At 36.2% G+C, this 19846-nt stretch overlaps 1 protein-coding gene across 1 annotated transcript; it reads left to right on the top strand.

The window, feature by feature from the left end:
• Positions 1-4745: 4745 nt before the first annotated feature.
• On the top strand, positions 4746-8470 carry CBLN2 (cerebellin 2 precursor). Its single transcript, XM_044683385.1, has 3 exons — positions 4746-5108; positions 7883-8002; positions 8273-8470. The coding sequence occupies exons 1-3, from the start codon at positions 4746-4748 to the stop codon at positions 8468-8470; spliced, it is 681 nt and encodes a 226-aa protein (XP_044539320.1).
• Positions 8471-19846: the final 11376 nt, after the last annotated feature.

Raw genomic sequence — 19846 nt, 5'->3', positions numbered from 1 at the left:
TGAGCTTTAAAAAGGCTTTAGTAATCAAAGAATCTCTATATAAGTTAAAGAGACTAATTTTAACATGTACAGCAGAATTCATGCAACTAAGTTGAACTCCTCTAATTTACTTTTTCTTTGTAAATAGGACAACAAACAGAGCTCTATTTTACTTAACCGATCACTTTCTATCTTTCTAAAGAAATAATTTCCCTTAAAATATTCATACCTAAAATTAAGTCCATCACCTTTTTTATTTCATTATATAAGAATAAGTATGGCTCTCACTCCATAATTCAGTAGTCTACATATATTTACATTATTTCATAATGAAAGTTTTCATTGCCACTTAGAAAAGGGATTATTTAACAAAGGTGATGATATTAATTTTTTTCCATAAGACTGTACTTTTAGATTCATAAAAATAAATGTTTATAGCATAACATTTAAAAAGGTGTTTAATGGAGGTGTTTTTTGAAGTTTAAATAGATAGGTGAGATATTTTTTCCTAATTAGCTCTTCCAAATTAATCAAATTTAGTACCAGCCTATGCCTTAATTTTCCATGATGCACCCAGGATCCTTGTCATTCTTTTTTTGCATGTTCTGATCCCTAAATCCCATTGCTAAAAGTGTTATTTTGTCAGGAAAAGATAATCAAAAATGGTTAGTGAAATTTCTAAGTTAAAGTAATTATGAACATTATTCTTTTATTCCAAATTATTCCCAATTCCCAATTATTCCCATTTCTCCTATTTTAAATTTCACCACAAACAGGAACCAATCTCTGGAATTTTAAAATAGATTTTCAGAAATGTTTTTTAATCACTATTTATGATATTTATGACTGGCCAAAAAAAAAAAACAAACAAACAAAGATGAGGGCATTTGGATAAAGGGTTAGTGTTATATTCAAGAACATCTAAATTCACCTTCCGACTTTGAAATACACATTGACTGTAAGCAAATCACTTAACCCTCCGTCCCTGACTCTCTTATATACTAGTTGTTCATCTGTTGTAAATCTGCGTAAAATGTTTCCACAAGAGAAGATTCCCATAAGGAGTAGACAGAAATCTAGGCTCTTCATTCTCAAAGCAAAAATTATGTAATAGTAACCAATGCCAAGAAAATTATAGATCCTTAAAGTATGATAAACAATTGAATTCAGGTATTTAACTTAAAGTGAATTTGGTATTTTGAAATACTGGTGAAATACTCAACACGGCATGCACTTTTACAAGTTATATTATCATGGGCAATTTTTATGTTCTTTTTCCCTTGACTTTTATAATAATCATCCTATTTCCATTTACTACATAACAGGTACAGCAGCCTCCAACTGTCACCACTCCTTACAGGGTCATCCCAGTGGAACTGATGTGAAGTGAATGTTTACTTAAGGAGTCTTGGATGAGGATGCCAGAACATGGAGAGCTGACCTGATAATGGTCTATACTATATGTCTTGTGCAATTATAACTGTACAAGGGCTTTAGGAAGAGCGTAATAACTGTCACTAGCTGCCAGTGCACTAAGTGTGTGACTTGAATATGACTGCAAATTGGAGTTTACTCATTTCCCGAATAAATAGAAAGAGACCCTCAAATTGCCTCCCTAAAAAACCTATCTATAGGCAAAGAGTGGTCCATCACCTTACTTGGAACTACAGGGAGAATGATTATACACATATGAAGTTAAGACAACAAAGAAACGCAGAGACTATGCCTTTATGAATATGGCTTGTTCACCTATTTCAGGAGACTACATTAATTTCTAAATAATGTTTCATCCACTCAGTCTAAAATGTAAGCTAAGCAGGCTTCTCTTAAATGATTTCTTTTTAAATGCCAATTTAGAAGAGTTCCTATTCAAATCTCTCCTTTGCTCAGCTTTGAGCTGGCACACAGCCTCCAGCCCTTCGAGCTGTGTAAATGTTTTGCAAACAATAATAACTGTTGATAACCCTGCCTATAACACGTATCCTTCTGGCACCACTAGCCTTGGAAAGATGAAAGAAACTCCAAAAATAATAAAAGTTCAAATGGGGAGGTTTGGATTTGTGAGGGGACAGCAATTAAGGATGAAGGTTTTTGTTTTTCTCCCAATGTCCTAGGGTCTCTTACTCGTCAACTAGTCCAACCAGCAAACCTCATCGGTTTTCTCTAGACCCCTTCTCCCTTTCTGTTCCATACTTTTTCTATCAGTTCCCTTGCCTGGGCGATGGAAGCCAGGATACAGAAGAGAACCTCTAGGTGGCGCCCCATGTCCATGTTTAGAGTGTGGCGCTGCGCCTCCAGATGCACCCGCAGAAGCATGGTGTGGGTCCCCAGGTTGTGAGAGCTCTGAACAGGCGTTTTAATAAATAAGCGGAGAGTGCCAGCGCGCGCAATGAGTCCAGAGGTTCGGAGCAGCAGACACATGAACCCAGGCGGATTGCTCCTCTTCAAACCTTGCCAACATCTGACCTTTCCCAGGCTCAGCATTCCCAAATATTTTGCCTGAGCCAGCAAAATCCTGTGCCTTTTTCTTCTTTGGCCCCCCCTTCCTTTCAATTCTCCTCTACTTCCCTTTTTTGAAAAAAGACAATATCTTTATTATGAAAGTTGTCCTACAATTCAGGGTTAAAACTTGGAGTGGATTTGAAAACGGAAAAAAGGAATCGGAAAGGAATGAGAGAACTGAATCTACTTGTGCCTTTCTTGGGGACGGCTTTAAAAATAGAGCACCTTCAGTGAGGATTTTGATCCGAGTACTTCGGTGAGAGTCGGACCCTGGGGTTGCCGGGAGGGGCTGGGGCTGGGAGGTGGGAGGAGGAGGCGGTGGCTACCAACAGAGTCGATGCTGATGCTGCTACTGCAGGGCGTTTGCCAGCTGTTCTCAATGCAGTCAGGAAACTGGAGGGACTGGCCCCTGGAGAAAACTGAAGAGGGGGTTCCGGAGCAGATGAGCTACCTGGGCATGTTGCGGGGAGCTCAGGGCCGGTTAGAAAAGGAGCAGAGGTCGGCTTGATTAAAAAAAAAAAAAGTAGCCCCCGTGTATAGTGTGTAGCGTGTGTTCGTGTGTAAAGTATGTTTGAGGCTGTGAGGGTGCGGGCATATGTGTGTAAAAGGAGAAGGGAGGGGGAGAAGGATAGGTTGTTGGCAATGGGAGAGAGAGAATGAGATGACTGGTTTCCTCTTCTTCTGCCAGCACCATTTCGGCTCATTTTCTCTAAGCAATACAAGTTTACGGACAGCTACCTAGCCAGCAGTTTTCTCCTAACATGGATTCACCAGGTAACAATACACTAAGATCCACCCCTTACACCCTTCCTTTCCCCCCCCCCCCTTTTCTGGATCCTTTTGCTTATTTCGCGCATTTATTTATTTATTTGTTTGTTTATTTGATGAGGATCACCACGGGACAACATACCTAGCGTTTAGAGCATGGGAAAATAATTGAGATCTTTTTTTTTTTTTTTTTCCAATGGGAAATTAAGTAAAAGGGTAACAATTAAGAAGCAACTTCTGTTTCTTAGAAAGAATACTGGAAGAGTTGCTGGGCGGTGTAGTGGAGAAGAATTCTCCGATTTTCATTCCTCAAAAGTGTATTGAAATGAACTGTCTAGGTTAAAAATGGATCCTCGTCCAAACCCCAAAGCTAAAGTGAACCAGGAAACAGGTTAAAAGTGCAAATCGAAGCATAAGTTGTCAGTAACGGGGGAGGGGTTCTCCAGAATTCCAGAGAGGGTGAGAGGGAGCCAGAAAGAGGGAGCTCAAAGGTTTGGAACGCAAGCTCGGGAAAGCTTGGAAACAGAGGTCAGTGGTTTTGGTCCACCTGCGCTTTTGTTAAGAGGAAGAAATACGGAGATTTTGAAAGAGGGTTGCTAAGGTAGCAATATACTCAAATCACTTTTTAAATTTAATGGAGATAAAAGTCAGAATTTGGTGGGATTTCCTCCCTTTTTCATCTTTTTCTTCCTCACGAGCGCCTAAGATTATAAGGGAGGGAAAAAAAAACATTTTAAAACGAAGATAAATATGAAAGAAATTAAGGAAATTAAGAGGAAATAAAGGGGTTCCGTGCTGTCAATTTCAAGATAATTGCATTGAAATTTAGATCTCAGGAAATGTAGGAAGCATTTAAATTGCATCTTGAGACTACTCTTCCCGGAGAATGGGGACGTATAGGATGTAAAGGAAAGAGGCTATCTTTGTGGGTTACCTTTGCCTAGCCAAAATAACAGGTTCCCCGCAAGTTGATAAAAGGGGAAAGGGGGCCCCGAACACTTTCTTTTACACTGGGAAGTATGTTTTCCATTTCAGTATCTCGGACCAGATATTGGGTGGACGGTGTTTGCGAGTGAAAGATGTGTGTCCTGGGAGGGGATGATGAGGAAGGCTCCAGCACCTGCTTTCCCTTTTCTTCTTCATCTCTTATTATATAGATTTTGTTCCCTTTGTCGTTGACAGGTCGGATTCTGACTACTTTCTGAGAACTCTCCTTTGCTTTGACCGTCGTTAAAGAGGGGAGGAGGAGAGAAGAAAAGCTCGCCCCCTCCCCTCTTTTCCCCTCTTCTCCCCTCCCCCATCCCATTCCTAGGTTATCCCCACCCTAAGCTTCCGTTGAAGATTCTTGGAAAAAAAAAGGGGGGGGGGGAGAAGCATCAAGGAGAGCAATCTGCCCCCCACCCCTCCCCACCTTCCCTCACCCCACCTTTTCTTCCTTATCCCCTCCCTCCCTTCCCCTATCCACGCCTTCCCCCCCCCCCCCCCTTGGCGCCCTAATGCTGGCGCCTCGCTGGGGCTGCTGCTGGCCGCTGCTGACTATGCCGAAGCTGAGGCAGCGGGGGGCGCTGCGGGAGCCGGCAGGCTGCTGCTACTGCCTGGTGGCGGCGCTTGCCCTGCTACTGTTGCTGCTGCCTGCAGGCTGCCCCGTGCGGGCACAGAACGACACTGAGCCCATAGTCCTGGAGGGCAAGTGCTTGGTGGTGTGCGATTCCAGCCCGTCCGCAGATGGCGCAGTCACCTCCTCCCTGGGGATCTCGGTGCGCTCTGGTAGCGCCAAGGTAGCGTTCTCCGCGATTCGGAGCACCAACCATGAACCATCGGAAATGAGCAACCGCACCATGACCATCTATTTCGACCAGGTCAGCCCAGCCAACCAGGGTGCTCTTCTAATTGGTGCTACAGGATATATATGTGGGATGGTTTTAAAGAATGATATTTTGCTTCCTGGCACTTTGATTTGACACTCTCTCTCTGTCTCTGTGTCTCTGTCTGTCTCTGTGTCTCTGTCTGTCTCTGTGTCTCTCTCGTTATTGGAATTTTAATCGTAACTCTCTCTCTCTCTCTCTCTCTCTCTCTCTCTCTCTCTCTCTCTCTCTCTCTCTCTCTCTCTCTCTCTCTCTCCCCTTCCCCGTCCCTTCCCTCCCTATCTCCTTCAGAACTCTCTTCTTTTTGTCTCTCTCTCTCTGGCTCTCTGTCTTTGCCTCTGGCTCTCCTCTTTCCATCACCCATACCTTTATCTCCTCAGGTTCACATGGTTCCTCTGCACTCTTTCTTCCCATTATCAATATTGACGGGTTTAAAATCTAATCAGGAAGAGAAGATAACGGCAAAACTTACTTTATTTAGTTCCAGAAGAAGCCTTTCTGTTCCTAAAACATTTAGTGTGTGTACTTAGAAAGGGACAACGCTCGATGGTCTTGCGTTTTCCTGCGCTATGAGGGGATTCTTATTAAGAAATACTCTCTTCTGAAACACTACCAACTTAGCTCATAGTTGTTTTCCCAAATCATCACTCATTCTCCATTCGGGAAAAGTTTCTAGCTCATCATAATTTTATCCATGAGTATCTTTGGATAATAGGATGAATGCATACATAAGAAAAAAGGAGAGATGGACCAGGGTTTAGCTATATTTTATTCTAAATTTTCTGTTTTTGGTAAAGGAAGTACAATTTTTAAATGGTTTAAGTAACTTGCTACACATTTCAAAAGCACCAAGATCTGCAGGTCCAGCCTGCAGAATTTCATGACTTGCAGAATATGAGCTGTTTTGCGCTTCACTTCTAGATTTTTATTCAGTTATTTGCCAGATGAAAGAGAACATTTTTATTATTATATCTTAAAAACTTCATATAAGTTTTGTCTTTTCTCCAAACCAGTATGAAGTAGTACTTTATTTCCACACACTAGACAGCTTCATAGATTGTGTCTTCTTTTATCCTAACGCTTTTGTTAAATACTCAAAGAATCAGACTTATCTGACTCGCTGGCCCCCTATTTTTTCTGCACTTGGATGGTTCCCCACTTCTTGAGGCCACCGTTTTGTCTTTTTATTTATTTGTTTTCTTAATTATTTTGTAAGCATATATATGCTTCATTTAACACCCTCATTTTTAAGTACATTTCTTTTGTTTGTTTAAATCTGCATTTCGAAGGATTAGTCAATATGTATTCATGTGACTGGTTAATTAAAACCACTAGGGACTGGAGGTTTGCTTTGTTATTCTTCTAATTGTTTTTTTATTCTTTATCTTAAGCAAATCCCCAGACCCTTTCCCTTCTAGTCTTACTCACTGGCTTCCACAAGTCAAGTTAAATGTATTCTGATTAGTCTCCTGAAATTCAAAGTGATGCAAAGGAAGATACGAACTCAAGTTTTTCTCTTAGTTTTATCTTATTTTATTTTGGGTTTTTTGTCTCTAGAAAGTAAAAATCTTTCCAGGGAGGGCTGAGAATGGTCTTCCTCTATAAAGCTGTTAACACTAAAACTCCTGAGTGTTTGTGTAGAAGCTGGTTCTGCAGCTGATGAGGAAGTGAAGTGGCTTTGAGGGAATCGGAGGTGGATGTAGTCTGATGCAGACTTTGCTTCGATGAGCCATTGATACAAATGGTATTGGCTGCATTTCACCTTGATTCAAGATTTTCTTTTTTCTGCCACATGGGAAGAATCTCTTCTGAACAAAACTGAACTGGGGGTGGGGGAGAGGAAAATGATGTCAGGTGGTCCATTTTTTAAAACTGTATGAATTTAAGTAACAGCCCAGCCCCTTCCAGGCAGAAAATGCAAACTTGTTACTTTTTTCTAGAGCTATTTTGTTTAAATTTGAAAAAGGACTTGAGGAAAGGAATTAAACAGCAATTTTTACAAGGCTATCCTTTTGGATTCGTAGGTCACAAATACTGGGAACATTAAAAAAATGTGACTATACATATCACTTAAAGGTTTTCTAAAGAAAGTATTTGGTGTGAGTTCACTGCATCTTTTAATGATACTGTTGCTCATGAAGCTATTGCTATTATCGTTATTATCATATGTCTCTGGTGCTGCAATATTCCTCTTACTCTGACAAGCATCTTGGTGCAAGGAGAATTTTCCTTGCTGCCCCTCCACAATAATTTAATTAAAATAAACTCACCTTACTTATTTATTGAAATTTCTTTTGTCTCAGCTGGGCTCTACATTCTCCCTTTGCACCATCCCTCCTTCAACCCAGGCAGAATGAAACCCTGTTTTGTTAAACAATGATTTTAAGCTGCAATCCACTTGCAACAGCATAATATTTTTATGTCTTCACCAGCATGTTTTTGTGGTTTGCATCTGAATTCCCTGGTCACCCAGTCCCTGATTCTGAATTGTCTTTTACAGATATCGAGATCTTTTTGGTCACTGCTACGTATTACCCCTTTCAAATGACATAAATAGTCTCAGTAATTCTGGCCGACTCCAAGTCCTTGAAGTCAACTTCTTTCTCTTCTTGATGTTTTAACTGCGCTACCATCTCCTTCCTGGACAGGCTATAAAATGATGGTTTCTGATTTCATATTGTTCTATAGCTAATGGAAGAGTGAATGGGGGTTGGGTTTAGGCAGGGGCCTGATCTGCTTTTGGTTCTTTGTTCTTTTCTTTTCTACAGGTATTAGTAAACATTGGCAACCATTTTGATCTTGCTTCCAGCATATTTGTAGCACCAAGAAAAGGGATTTATAGTTTCAGTTTCCATGTGGTCAAAGTCTATAACAGACAAACTATCCAGGTGGGTAGCATTTGATCATTTTCTTTTACCTTCCCATTTGAGAAGAAAAATTTTCTTTCCCATTCTAGATATATCTCATCCAGGGACAGGGAAGCATCTGTAAGGAAGTCTGTAAATGCCTCTTTCCATCCAATGTATCCCCAGAATATATGAAGCTAAGGGGGATAGGGGGGCAGGGAGAGACACCACAGAATAGGTTCACATAGAATCTACCTCCATCTACTGGATAGGCAATGCAGCCCTGCAAAAATTATTTGATTTTTCTTTTAGGTAAGTTTAATGCAAAATGGCTACCCAGTGATTTCAGCATTTGCTGGAGATCAGGATGTTACCAGAGAAGCTGCTAGCAATGGTGTTTTGCTGCACATGGAAAGAGAAGACAAAGTGCACCTCAAATTGGAAAGGGGTAACCTCATGGGTGGATGGAAGTATTCAACTTTTTCTGGCTTCTTGGTTTTTCCGCTCTAAATTCAAGCACCCTGGGATGGAACCCAAGGTGTGGTCTGGACCCAGGAATCCATCACTTAATAATACTCTGACCTTGCCAGAACATGAAACTTATTACCAACCATCTATCCAGTAAGACTATGGCAGTAGAAGAATGATCTCCAAAAATTCCAAAATTTACTTTGAATATCGACAATTCCTCTGGAACCTGCTCCTCTCATTAGTTTTAGAAGACAGTGGTTTTAAGAGAAATGAAATTATTGACCTGGGAAATTTGTACCTGTGATTGTAATTTCCGATTTTATTGTTGGGATCATTGACCATTCTTTTTTTTTGTTGTTGTTGTTGTTTGTTCACTTTGTTGTTGTCCTGATGAGACAAGTTACTCAGACCTCAATGTTTGCTGAAGGACTCACAAAAAGGGGCAGAAGAAACTACCACCTGCAGAAGGGTTCTTGCAACTCATTCTTTTTTTGTGTTTGTATAGCCTTAAGAAAAAAAAAAAAAAAAGAATGACTTCAGTCTAAGTCCTGTATTTTTTTCTGGTTGGGTGGGAGGGTTTAGGGGTGGGGGTGGGATCGGAATATAATGGACGTTACTGTGTCAAGAAGTGCTTTATTCTGAGAAGCAAATTTTGCACGATTGGAATAACCAATTTTGTTTTGTGTTGTATTTTTACTCAACATTTTTGTCTTTTCCCTGTTTTTCTTAATTTATTTTCTTTTGGTGCTGAAAAATAAGTAAGCTAGACTGATCAATATGACAAAAAGCATATACCTGTAAAACAGAGTAATGATAACCAATCGACAACTCAGTCTGTTCTTTCAAAGTGATCCTCACAGATGCATTTAAGAGAAAAGGTCGGAGATTTGTGGGCCTTTGATTTTATAATCTGGAATCAATTCAGGGACTTGGAAGTTTCTGATTTGGTCTGATTTTTCTAGAAGCGAAAGTGGAGGTTGTGATGATGTGATTTGACCAAATATCCTAAATTATCTCTTTTCTTTGCATCACCAAATGAATCCCTGGTCTTGTCAGCTATATATTTTTAATGCTTTTGGCTCACCTGGGGTACACATGCTGAGGCACCACCTTAAAGACCACAGAACCAACTGTTCCTCCCCTCCAGTCTAAATAAGAGAGATCTGACCAGCCACACAAAGACGCATTTTGACAATGGAACTTCCAGGTGACCCCATGCTTGGTTTAAATTGTGTCTAGTAAAGGAACTGTGAGCAGAAACAGTTTTGATGTTTATCTTCACCTCAGTTTCAGCTTTGTCCCTATTTATACAAGAGATCATCTGGGAAATGGATGAGTACAGTCTCCTCTGTGCCAGGGAAGAGTCATTGATCTCAGACCTGTTATAAAGTTGAAACCTCAAGCTGAATGCCAATTTGTCCACTGTACGACATTGTAACCAAAATGTTGAAGATATTTTAAGATTCAAAATAAATGGATTTGATGTCTGGCTTGCCTCTCCCCATCTCCCACTACATATCTATGAGGGGTCAAGGACAAAGGACTTTGGAAATATTTTGTGAATTTGGAGGAGCTATTCCATTTGTGTGATGGCTCAATGTGGCTATTTGGGATCTATATAAAATATATATCTGCTTAGATCTACTGGTGAATCTGGATATATATGTGCATTCGGAAGCATACATATATACATAAACATATGTATATTCATATTTCATATAAATGAGCGAAAAACGATTAGTGTTAAGATGTTTTGATTGATGGGCAATATGCTTTCATAATAAATTTAGCCTAGTGCTGAGAATAAACTGAAAAAAGCAAAATGAATTCAAAGACACAAATAGGTATTTCCAACAGTAAAGGGACAATTATGGACTCAATTTAAAATAGTAGTTCTGCAGTGAGGAGAGATATTTCCCAGAGAATTTAGTATTTTACCTAGTACTTCCTTCTAAAAGCCACTGGGCTTTCTTTGTGGGAGTGTTTGGAATGGGAGGTGAGCTGGGCCTGACATGACTGTTGCTTAGAAGATAGATTTTGATTCAATTAAAAAGACAAATGAGACTCATCAGAGACATGATTTTCATGGCCATTGTGATTTTCCTTCCCAGTATACTTTTACTAAATTGATTACCTAAATTAACAAATGATTGAGCATTACCTGTGAATGTAGAAAATGTAAATAAACCACAAGAAAGTTTAAAGATTTTACTTTTGTATTTCACAGCTATTAATATGCACATCCCCTTCTTGCCCCCTTTGCCTGAGCCCTAAGGTTGAATTCAAAGCAAATAGCCAGTCTCAGCAAAAGACAATTTAAAATAATGGCTACAAAAATGAACTATTTCCTTCAATTTTTAACTGAATTAACCTTATGTAAGATGTGTATTGGCTGATATATACATGTTGATTATTCATAGCCTGTCATCTGTATTCATTGGCCAATAAAATAATTATTACTTTTCAAAATATAGTAATATCAGAGTAATTATTCATATTTTTATCATATATCTTGAATGAGAAATTTTCCAATTCCTGATCTTTCTAACCTGAGGCTTTCTTTTTACTTGAGATGAAATCCAGAAACTAGATCAGGAAGAAACTGTGACAATATATGTAACAGTCACTGTAACTCTCCAACAAGAAACTTTGGTTCCTCAATGTTTTGTTTTTTTTTTTCCACATTTGGTTAGAGAATTTGATGTTTGTTCAGACAAAACTTCTGTATATAATCTACAAGAAATCCCAAGAGGTATTTTGAGACAAGTCAAGGTTCTGAAATGTGTCTAGTAACATGCAATACATAAGATAATACACATTTCCAAATAATAGATCAGACTTGAGTTATCCTGATTTATATTCTCGTGGTAGAATAGGAGGTTTTCTGTGGAAAAGATGTATTTATATGCCATTCATAATTTTTCAAATTGATTTATGTATGAGAATGAAGATAATTGCCTATCAAAGCAACATTCCATCTTTCTGGTTATCATAACTCTGATCCTCTATTGATTTTGTTCATATATAGCTATATTTTTAGGAATCAAAATGATTGACTTGTCTCATTAGAATGAACCACTGCTTTATAATTTTATCACATGGTACTTTTTTTGTATTTTCTTAGTACCTAGACTACAAAAATAAGCCCCGTCCTCATCTCATACACACATACCAAGGGAATGAAAATCAAAAGCATTAAAATCACATGTATGATTTAGTGGGCCAACTTTTACAAATCACAAAGTATCAGATTTCATTATGCTGAAAGTAATGTTTGCATTTAAAAACAAGAAACATAAAAACCTTCTTTCTATAATAATAAGGAAACACTTTTTCTACTTTAAAATACGTTGATGATTCAGTTTAATCCCTTCTTAAGACTCTTTACTGTCTGTTGTTTCTAGTCTTTTATTATTTTGAAACCAAACATTTCTGGTCTATGTAACTGTAAATATTCAATATTATCTTATTAATGGTTGTGTTTGCCATAGATGCCAAGACAGAAGTTGGTCTTGATTTTGCTATTTTGAATGTTGACAGGAAAACAAGCAACACTCTTTACAGTTTACATAGTATTATTTAGTTTTTAACTATTCTTTAGATAACTCTAGTTCTGTTATGCTTTAAAAATATATAGTTTCTGAAAACATGTACAAACGAATGCACAGATATTTGTTTAAACCTTAATTTATCACCCAGTTTGTATTATATGTCATAAATGAATTCACAAAGCTCCTAATAACTAGGAATGATTAAGTGGATTCTAGTCTGTCAAATAAACCTGTTAACAAAGTAGCACTAAATTCTTTAATGATAGAAAAGAAAACACATATTGGTCATATATTTCTGGAAGAGAATATTTACAAAAAGTTTGATGATGAATTGTATATTCTGTTTATAAGCATGGCAAGGGAGAAGGGGTTGCAAAGGTGGTTCAAATCTATAGAAAGAAGTAAAATATTTCAGACTAGATTAAATCATGATTATATACTGTCATTTTATGTCTTCCAGGTTTTATGCCACTTGACAAACATCTCAACATTGCAATTGAGTTGACTTTGTTATATGAAAAATATATCAAATGCTTATATAAATATATAACTGTTGCCCACAAAACATAATTACCATATTCTTACATTTATATGCATTAAGACATTAAATATAATGGAGAACAAAGGGTGGAATTAATAGAAAATGATGCATGGAACCATCCCTATGCATTTTCTAGGCATAATGAATGAATGAATTAATCATTAATTTGGATGACAGAAAACAACTATAAAATTTGAGGGGGTGTTTGCCTGTATATACTGAGATGTTATAAAACTGAAGAAAACAAAAAAAGGAAGAAAATATGTTTTGGTTTTGTATGTTCTACATTTTGGATTCTGATCCAAAAATGTGGGCAGTAATGAAAGATTCAAAATGAAATTTAAGAATTTCCAGTAAAGAATCATATTTTAACACATGTTCACTGTTTAATAGCTTTCAAATCAAAGAGTACAACATCAAATATTTATGGAAAATTCCACACAAAAAAGAGCATCAGTGAGATCTCTTTTATACGATTGATTTACATTTTGTGACTTTTTCCAATAATAGATTATAAAGTTGAATGATTTTGTCCAAATTTGGAATACAAAATATAGATACTGAGATTTTCTTCAATGCTGAAATAAAATTACAAATAATCAGTTATTCAAAGGCAGGGTGAGGTCTTAAGTTCTTAAAATTACTAGAATTTTTAAAGTCCAATTGTCTTTTTAAGAGAGTATACAACCAAAATTCCAAATGCCTTTATTAGAACGACCAAATTATATAGTTGGGTATTTTTTAATGATAGCGTCAGTTATAGTTGTACTTAGCCTCTGTGAAATCATGAATCTTACATAATCTTTTCCAGTCTTATTGTAAGGTGATTGGAAATTTCTGAGGACCGCAAATCCTGTTCCTTTGGTTGGTAATGGGGGCTCTAGTTAAGCCTCCCAAGTGGATTTTGTTATAGATTTGCCTCCCTGGAACCACTTTCCCAGTCTGTATTGTTATAAATCACCATCATCTTCTCACCCACATACAATCACTGTGTGGTGTAAATGAGCTTTCTTGACAACTTAATTTGGAAAAGAAATCTTCATTTCCTCTTCTTAATGCCTGCAGCAGGGACTCCCTAGAGCTAAAATGCTGCTTTGCACTTGAGTTGCCCTAGAGTAATGTAGTAGAAATCACTTACTAACAAACCACAGCCATCCCTACACCCTTCCAATCATATCCTCAGTCTCTCACTCATTTGACACTTCGCATCTATCTCACCTCTCCCTTTCTCACGTCATCTATTTTCATCATTTTACAATAAGAGTAATTTTAACTTCCACGTTTGAGATGAAAGATTATAGTAATGTGTTGGTGAGTATACCTGCTTATTTTTTAAACTGGTTTTTATTGATAATCGCATATACCAGAGTGGAAAGACCTGAGACTAGTTCATTCTGTACCTGAACAAGAATATTATTTATATCTTCATTAACAAATAGTATTCCAGACTTTTCTTAAAGACTACCAGTGACAGGAAACTCAAAATATGTACAAATGAATGCACAGATATTGTTTAAACCTTAATCTAATTTATCACAAATTTGTATTATATGTAATAAATGAATCCACAAAGCTCACAAATCTAGGAATGATTAAGTATATTCTAGACTGTCAAATAAACCTTTGGAAGCAGCTGATTATATTGTTGGATTGGTGGAAGCATTTGATTTATATTTTTTTAATTGCTCTTATTTTTAAAGTCTTCCCTACAATAATTCTACATCTGCTTCTGCAAAATTTCTCCTTCATGCAGGGAAAAAGCAAACAAACAAACAAAAAACTTCTCCATACTAATTATTTAAATACTTGAGGAGGATTATCAGTTATCTCCCACTCCCTCCCCTCAAGTCTTTCAGCTCCAAGCTAAATATACCAAATTCCTTTAAGTAGTCTTTCTATGGCATTTTCCAGGCCTTTCACTATCTTTGTTTTCCTTTGATATAGTGGAAAGTGGTTTGTTTTTTGGTTTGTTTATTTTTTTTAAATTTAGAGTAACTGGTCATATTTTGGCTCTGCCATTAACTATCTATAGAATCTTGAACAAAGCACTTCCCATTTCAAACCTTCATTTTCTATTATAATATAATGGGGCTGAAATAGATATGAACTAGAACATGGTCCTTTTTAGCACTAAGTTTATGATCTTATGATGCTTCCCTAGATGTAGCATTTTGTTGATGTCTTTCCTAAATGTGGCAATCAGAGGTGAATACCAGTACTCCAGATGTGATCCACCCTGGGAGGAGTATAGTGGGCCTATTGTGTTCTTCAATAATATTCCTCTCTATCAAGTGTAAAATTGCATTTTCTATGTCGGTTCTCACGTCACATTCTAGGCTAATAATAAAACTTTAGTACACTAAAATCCACATGATCATCTGCTTAGTCATATTTTTACCATCTATGCTTGTTGGATTAAGTATTTGAAGCACTGCAAATCTTTGAAATTTCCGTATACATTTTATTCTATTAGTTTTAATCTATTATGTAAACTAATAAACTATTTTTGGATCATGACTATCATCAAGTTGGATGACATTTCCTCTTAAGATGTTGGGCCATCTTTTATCAGTCTCCAGGCCTGCAACATCCCTCTATTTTACCACGCCCCCCCCTTTTTTTAAATATCACAGGCCAGAAACCAACAATTATTTCTGCCACTTTAGGTTCTCTGAGATGTAGTGCATTTGGGCCTTATTTGGAAATCAGAAATAATTGGGAACAAATGTTTTCAGTTTTAACTTTTCGTGAACTATTTCTGTTTTTACTCAAAAGGCTCTTCTCCCTAGAGGAGAAAACCAAACTTTGGAGGGAATGGGGATGACTTGCGTTATTCTGTCTTCTGTTAATATGGATTTTTAAAATTTGTTTTATCTACATTGTTCATCAGTTCTATTTTTTCCACTGATTTTCCTTGAAAGCTGTATCAATCCCTTATTTGTTTTCAATAGCATTCTTTTCTAACATTGACTTATTCTTAGCTTAAGTTAAGGTTCTAATTCAACTCTCAAGATGATGTGAAATACTCTTAAAATACTATCAGTATTTTCTAATCCTTACAATCTACAAGTTATGCTTTTGATTCTAGTTTCAATGGAATTTATCCTGGACTGTGACTTGAATGCTAACACTGAGAAATATAGTCACCAGAGGCTTGTGTTTAAAATGAATGTAAAATGACTTCACATAACAAACTTAATAAGTATCCAGAGGAAAGGAACATGAATATTAACAGTATTCAGGTCTCTACCATGTGAAAGAAGTAGAGAAAGTTTACTAATAGATGAAACCATTTCTCTTAACTTCCCCCCTTTTTACCATCCACCCAATTAATTAACAAAATATTATTATAAAATTTAAAAATGAAAGTGTTCAGCCAAAATCCATAGAGGAATATAGTAAAAGAAATGTCTTGGGGGGCACTGATTTTGAATTTTGAATGTTTGTCGTAGTCTTAGACTATACCCTATTTATCCCATTGTTTAACATTACCAGGAACAGTTCCTGTACAAGCAGAGATACCCCATGGTTAGGGCTTATGTGTGTGCCCCACGGATCATAGAAGTATCTAATTAAAACCCAATTGCAGAAGAAAACTAAAATTGTAAGGTGAAAAGAATCAATAAGCAAGGTGAATTTTTCACTTTGTAGCTATTTACCTATAGTGTGTGTTAATACATTCTCTTATTACTATGCCTGAAGATAAAATATACATAGTTTTTGTAGGATATCCATAAAATATTTTGAGAATATGCTTAATTTCATCTTATCTATTGTTTTAACTCATAGAAATTAGAAAATAGGATCACCTCTCCCATTGTTGTTAACATGTAAAGGTTAACTCTAAAGGTTGTATTTCTACTTTCATGATCCCTTCTCTAGGTATGAACACATACACACACACACACACACACATATATATACATATATAAATGTCTCAAGATGTGTCAGATAAAAATAAATCTTCAGATAAAATAAATAAGCTAAATCTGCATCACAAACCACAATATAATGAATATATAAAAAGAAATGGTATCTGTTTTACACACACAGATTCTAAAAACAAACAAAACTTTTATCCAAGGAATGAGGTTTCATTTGTATTTTTTAAAGATCTGTTTCTAGAATATGTTAAAAGTTTTGACATATTATTTTTGATCCAGAATAATTTGTTTCCATGATTTCCATTTCCAGTTCTCTTCTCATTTCAACAGCAACAGGGTATTAGTATGAAAGCCTGCATTCATCTATGAGAATAAGGCTGAGGCAGCCCTGGGTTATCTATGATATCAACACCTTCTGTCTTTATTACTTAATTTCATCCACAGCATTGAATCTATTTTTTTTTTCATTTCTACCATTTGATCTTAAGACAGATTAGGAAACAGTGGAAATAATTTATCCATCTGGTGTTCTTATTGCAGATAGAAAGATGAGATTGATGAATTACAGCCTTTCTTGTACTTCATCCTCTTGATTTGAATTGCATTCACACACATACAAATGAGAAGGGGCTATATTCCCTTGAATTAAACACATTTCCTTACCCATTGGTAGGCATAAGGCATAAATGAATTGGCTGTGATCATTAGGGGTATTTTCCCCCCAGGCCAGTTTCTTTCAAATGCTTCATTATCCTTGTTTAAATGATTACATCTCCAGGCAAACTCTGTCATACAGTGGCAATGCCACAATCACACTTCTGAAATACAAGAATTTTGAAATGAGCCTTTACTGATACGGGCATTAGAAAAAAAAAATCCCTTATATCACAAAACAAAATGGAATAAACACTATTTTTTCAGTACTTGCCATGAAAGTCTCTTTCTCCAAATAGGATCAGGTCTCCAATAGATGGTGCTGCTGCAGTGACTTAAATTGTGGTATAATTAGTATGTAAATTAGCCCTGGGAAAGGGCCCCTGGGACTTAACTTATATCAAATTATGGAAAGATGAAGCAACATGGCTTTGTTTTGCTAAATACAATTTGAGACAATTTCATAATTGGAAAACTTCAGAAGTATAACATAGTGGTAGAAACAGTTTCTTATGTCTATTTTTGTTGTATTCAATATTATTTTTAATTGCCCCCATATAATACAAAGCTTTAAATAACAAATATAGATTCAAACTACACTTCCCAGAATGCTTTAAGACAAGTTCCAGTTAGATTATCAAAATATTTAATCTATTTATTTTTTGTCTTCCTTTCTCTAGATTTAAGAATGACTGTTAGATTAGCAATAAGGAAACAGACCTGCATTTTTTTCAAATGAGACATGTTTACTTTAATATTGAATATAAATTATTATAGAGTATATACCTTCCATTGCCACAATAGATCATTTTCTCATTGAGTGAGATTTTTTTAAAGAAAGAAAATTTACTGATTAGTACTTTATAAATCTAAAAATTGCATTTCCATCTCTGACAGTAATATGACAACACTAGCTTTTATTTATTTAACACCTCTTTATCCAGTAAACATCAACAATGAGATGCTGGCTTTTTTGTATTCAGCACTGTCTAGGAGAAAAAGGACAACATAAGAAAATCACTTCCATAGCCAAAGGAAAAGTTTTCTCTTTGTGAAGGTCTTTTTAAAGATAAAAGCCAGTCTGACACAACTAGAAGAATAAAATGAACAAACTGACTTCCCATTATTTTCTCAAGATACAACTTTCTCCCTCTGTAGCTGTCTGTGTCTTTCTCGCCCCATTTTCCTCCCCACACTTTTTCAAAAACCAAAAAACCGAAAAACCTTATCTTTTGTCTTACTAGGCAGAAGGGTGGAAAGGGGTAGGCAACTGGGGTTAAATTACTTATCCAGTGTCACATAACTAGGTAGTGTCTGAGGTCAAATTTGAACCCAGGACCTCCCATCTCCAGGCCTGGCTCTCTCTTCACTGAACCATATAGTTGTCCTTCTCCCCTGTCTCTTAAAATATGCAGAAATATCCTTCACTACTGAAGGAATAAACAGAAAGAAATATAATTCTCAAAATATGTTAGCTGACTGCAATCTAATGAATTGCTTTCAAGCTATTAATGAACCTGTAAACTTAACCTCAACTCAGAAGAGGTATCTTTAACAGGCTAGAGTCAGGGAAGTATTTAATGGATTAGATTTCCTGCCTTACATACAAAACTACTAAAGTTACAGTTCCATAAGCAAAATGAAAGGAAGCCCTATGAAAGGCTCCTGCTATATGTACATTGTTTTTAGGTAGTTCTAGTGAGGTTTAGTGTGATTTCACCAATCTTATCAGATACCCTTGCTATCAAATGATGCAATATCAAATATATACCTTAATATCTTGCTGCTTCAGGAGAATTTATTTGTCGATTGATATACTTGAAGTGCTTAATAAATGCTTTTCACATGACTGCATTTATTCCTTTTTTGAGGTAAAGGAGGAATGAATGTGGCAGCTTTTGATATAGTGGCTTTTCAAGTCTCAAAGTATATTGTGATTTTCAAAATAGTTAACGTTAAACTCTTTCTTAGAAGTTATCTAATGTATGGTTTAGTAGAGGAATCTGAGGAAATTCCACATATTAGAACTTTCCTTTGGCCACATAAAAACTGCTTTAACTTGCTTATACAAACATATGTCAATGCTTTCTGTTTTCAAAATGGTAATCACTTTTAGTATCATGGCTGGTAAGGCTTGAAACATAGTCTCAGAATCTTTTTTTCTTTTAAATCAGTTCCTTTTGCCTTAAGCAAAAGCAGGCACATTTTCATTATTTCAGTAAAAATACCCAGTAAAATAACCACTTGTGCCTGTCAACAGCTTTCAGGCACATTTAAAGAAAATAAAAAAGAAAAAGAAATGGATCTCTGTTGATTCTGGTTATTGTTAGAAAAAAGATGTCTGCCTTCAATATTCAAATCAGCATAACTGTTCTGTAGTCAAACTTTAAACTAGAGAAGCAATGGGGGTATAAAAGAAATGGTGGGATTTTTTGGGCTAGTCAATAGACCTGGCTTAATAACTGTTGTAAACTGGTGGCTTTTATGAAGACCCTCCCTCTCTCTGTACCACTGAATATGTCCAGAAGAAACTAAGGTTAAAAATTGTAATCACTCTAACAATACAGGTGTTATAGATTTGTGGAGAGACAAGGTAATGCAATGAAATGTCATAAAAATGAAAAAAAAAAACTTCCATAGATAGATCATTCTAAGAATGATCAAAAATACATATGATGATTTTTTTCAGATTCAATTTAATGATAACAATATCAACCACCACAATTCAATTTTATACAGATTTTATTTGGAAAAGGCACAGAAGTCATTTTTTGGTTTTGTGGGG

Source organism: Gracilinanus agilis, chromosome 1 (genome assembly GCF_016433145.1).
Source record: "Gracilinanus agilis isolate LMUSP501 chromosome 1, AgileGrace, whole genome shotgun sequence".
Classification (NCBI taxonomy): domain Eukaryota; kingdom Metazoa; phylum Chordata; class Mammalia; order Didelphimorphia; family Didelphidae; genus Gracilinanus; species Gracilinanus agilis.
The sequence above is the reverse complement of the archived record's forward strand: the minus strand, read 5'-3'. Positions and strand labels throughout refer to the sequence as shown.

Excerpts from the sequence above, each read along its gene's own strand:
- CBLN2 (XM_044683385.1), top strand. The coding sequence starts at position 4,746 with ATGCTGGCGCCTCGCTGGGGCTGCTGCTGGCCGCTGCTGACTATGCCG. Across the intron at positions 5,109-7,882 it reads TGACCATCTATTTCGACCAG|GTATTAGTAAACATTGGCAA; the intron begins GTCAGCCCAGCC and ends TCTTTTCTACAG. Across the intron at positions 8,003-8,272 it reads ATAACAGACAAACTATCCAG|GTAAGTTTAATGCAAAATGG; the intron begins GTGGGTAGCATT and ends TTTTTCTTTTAG.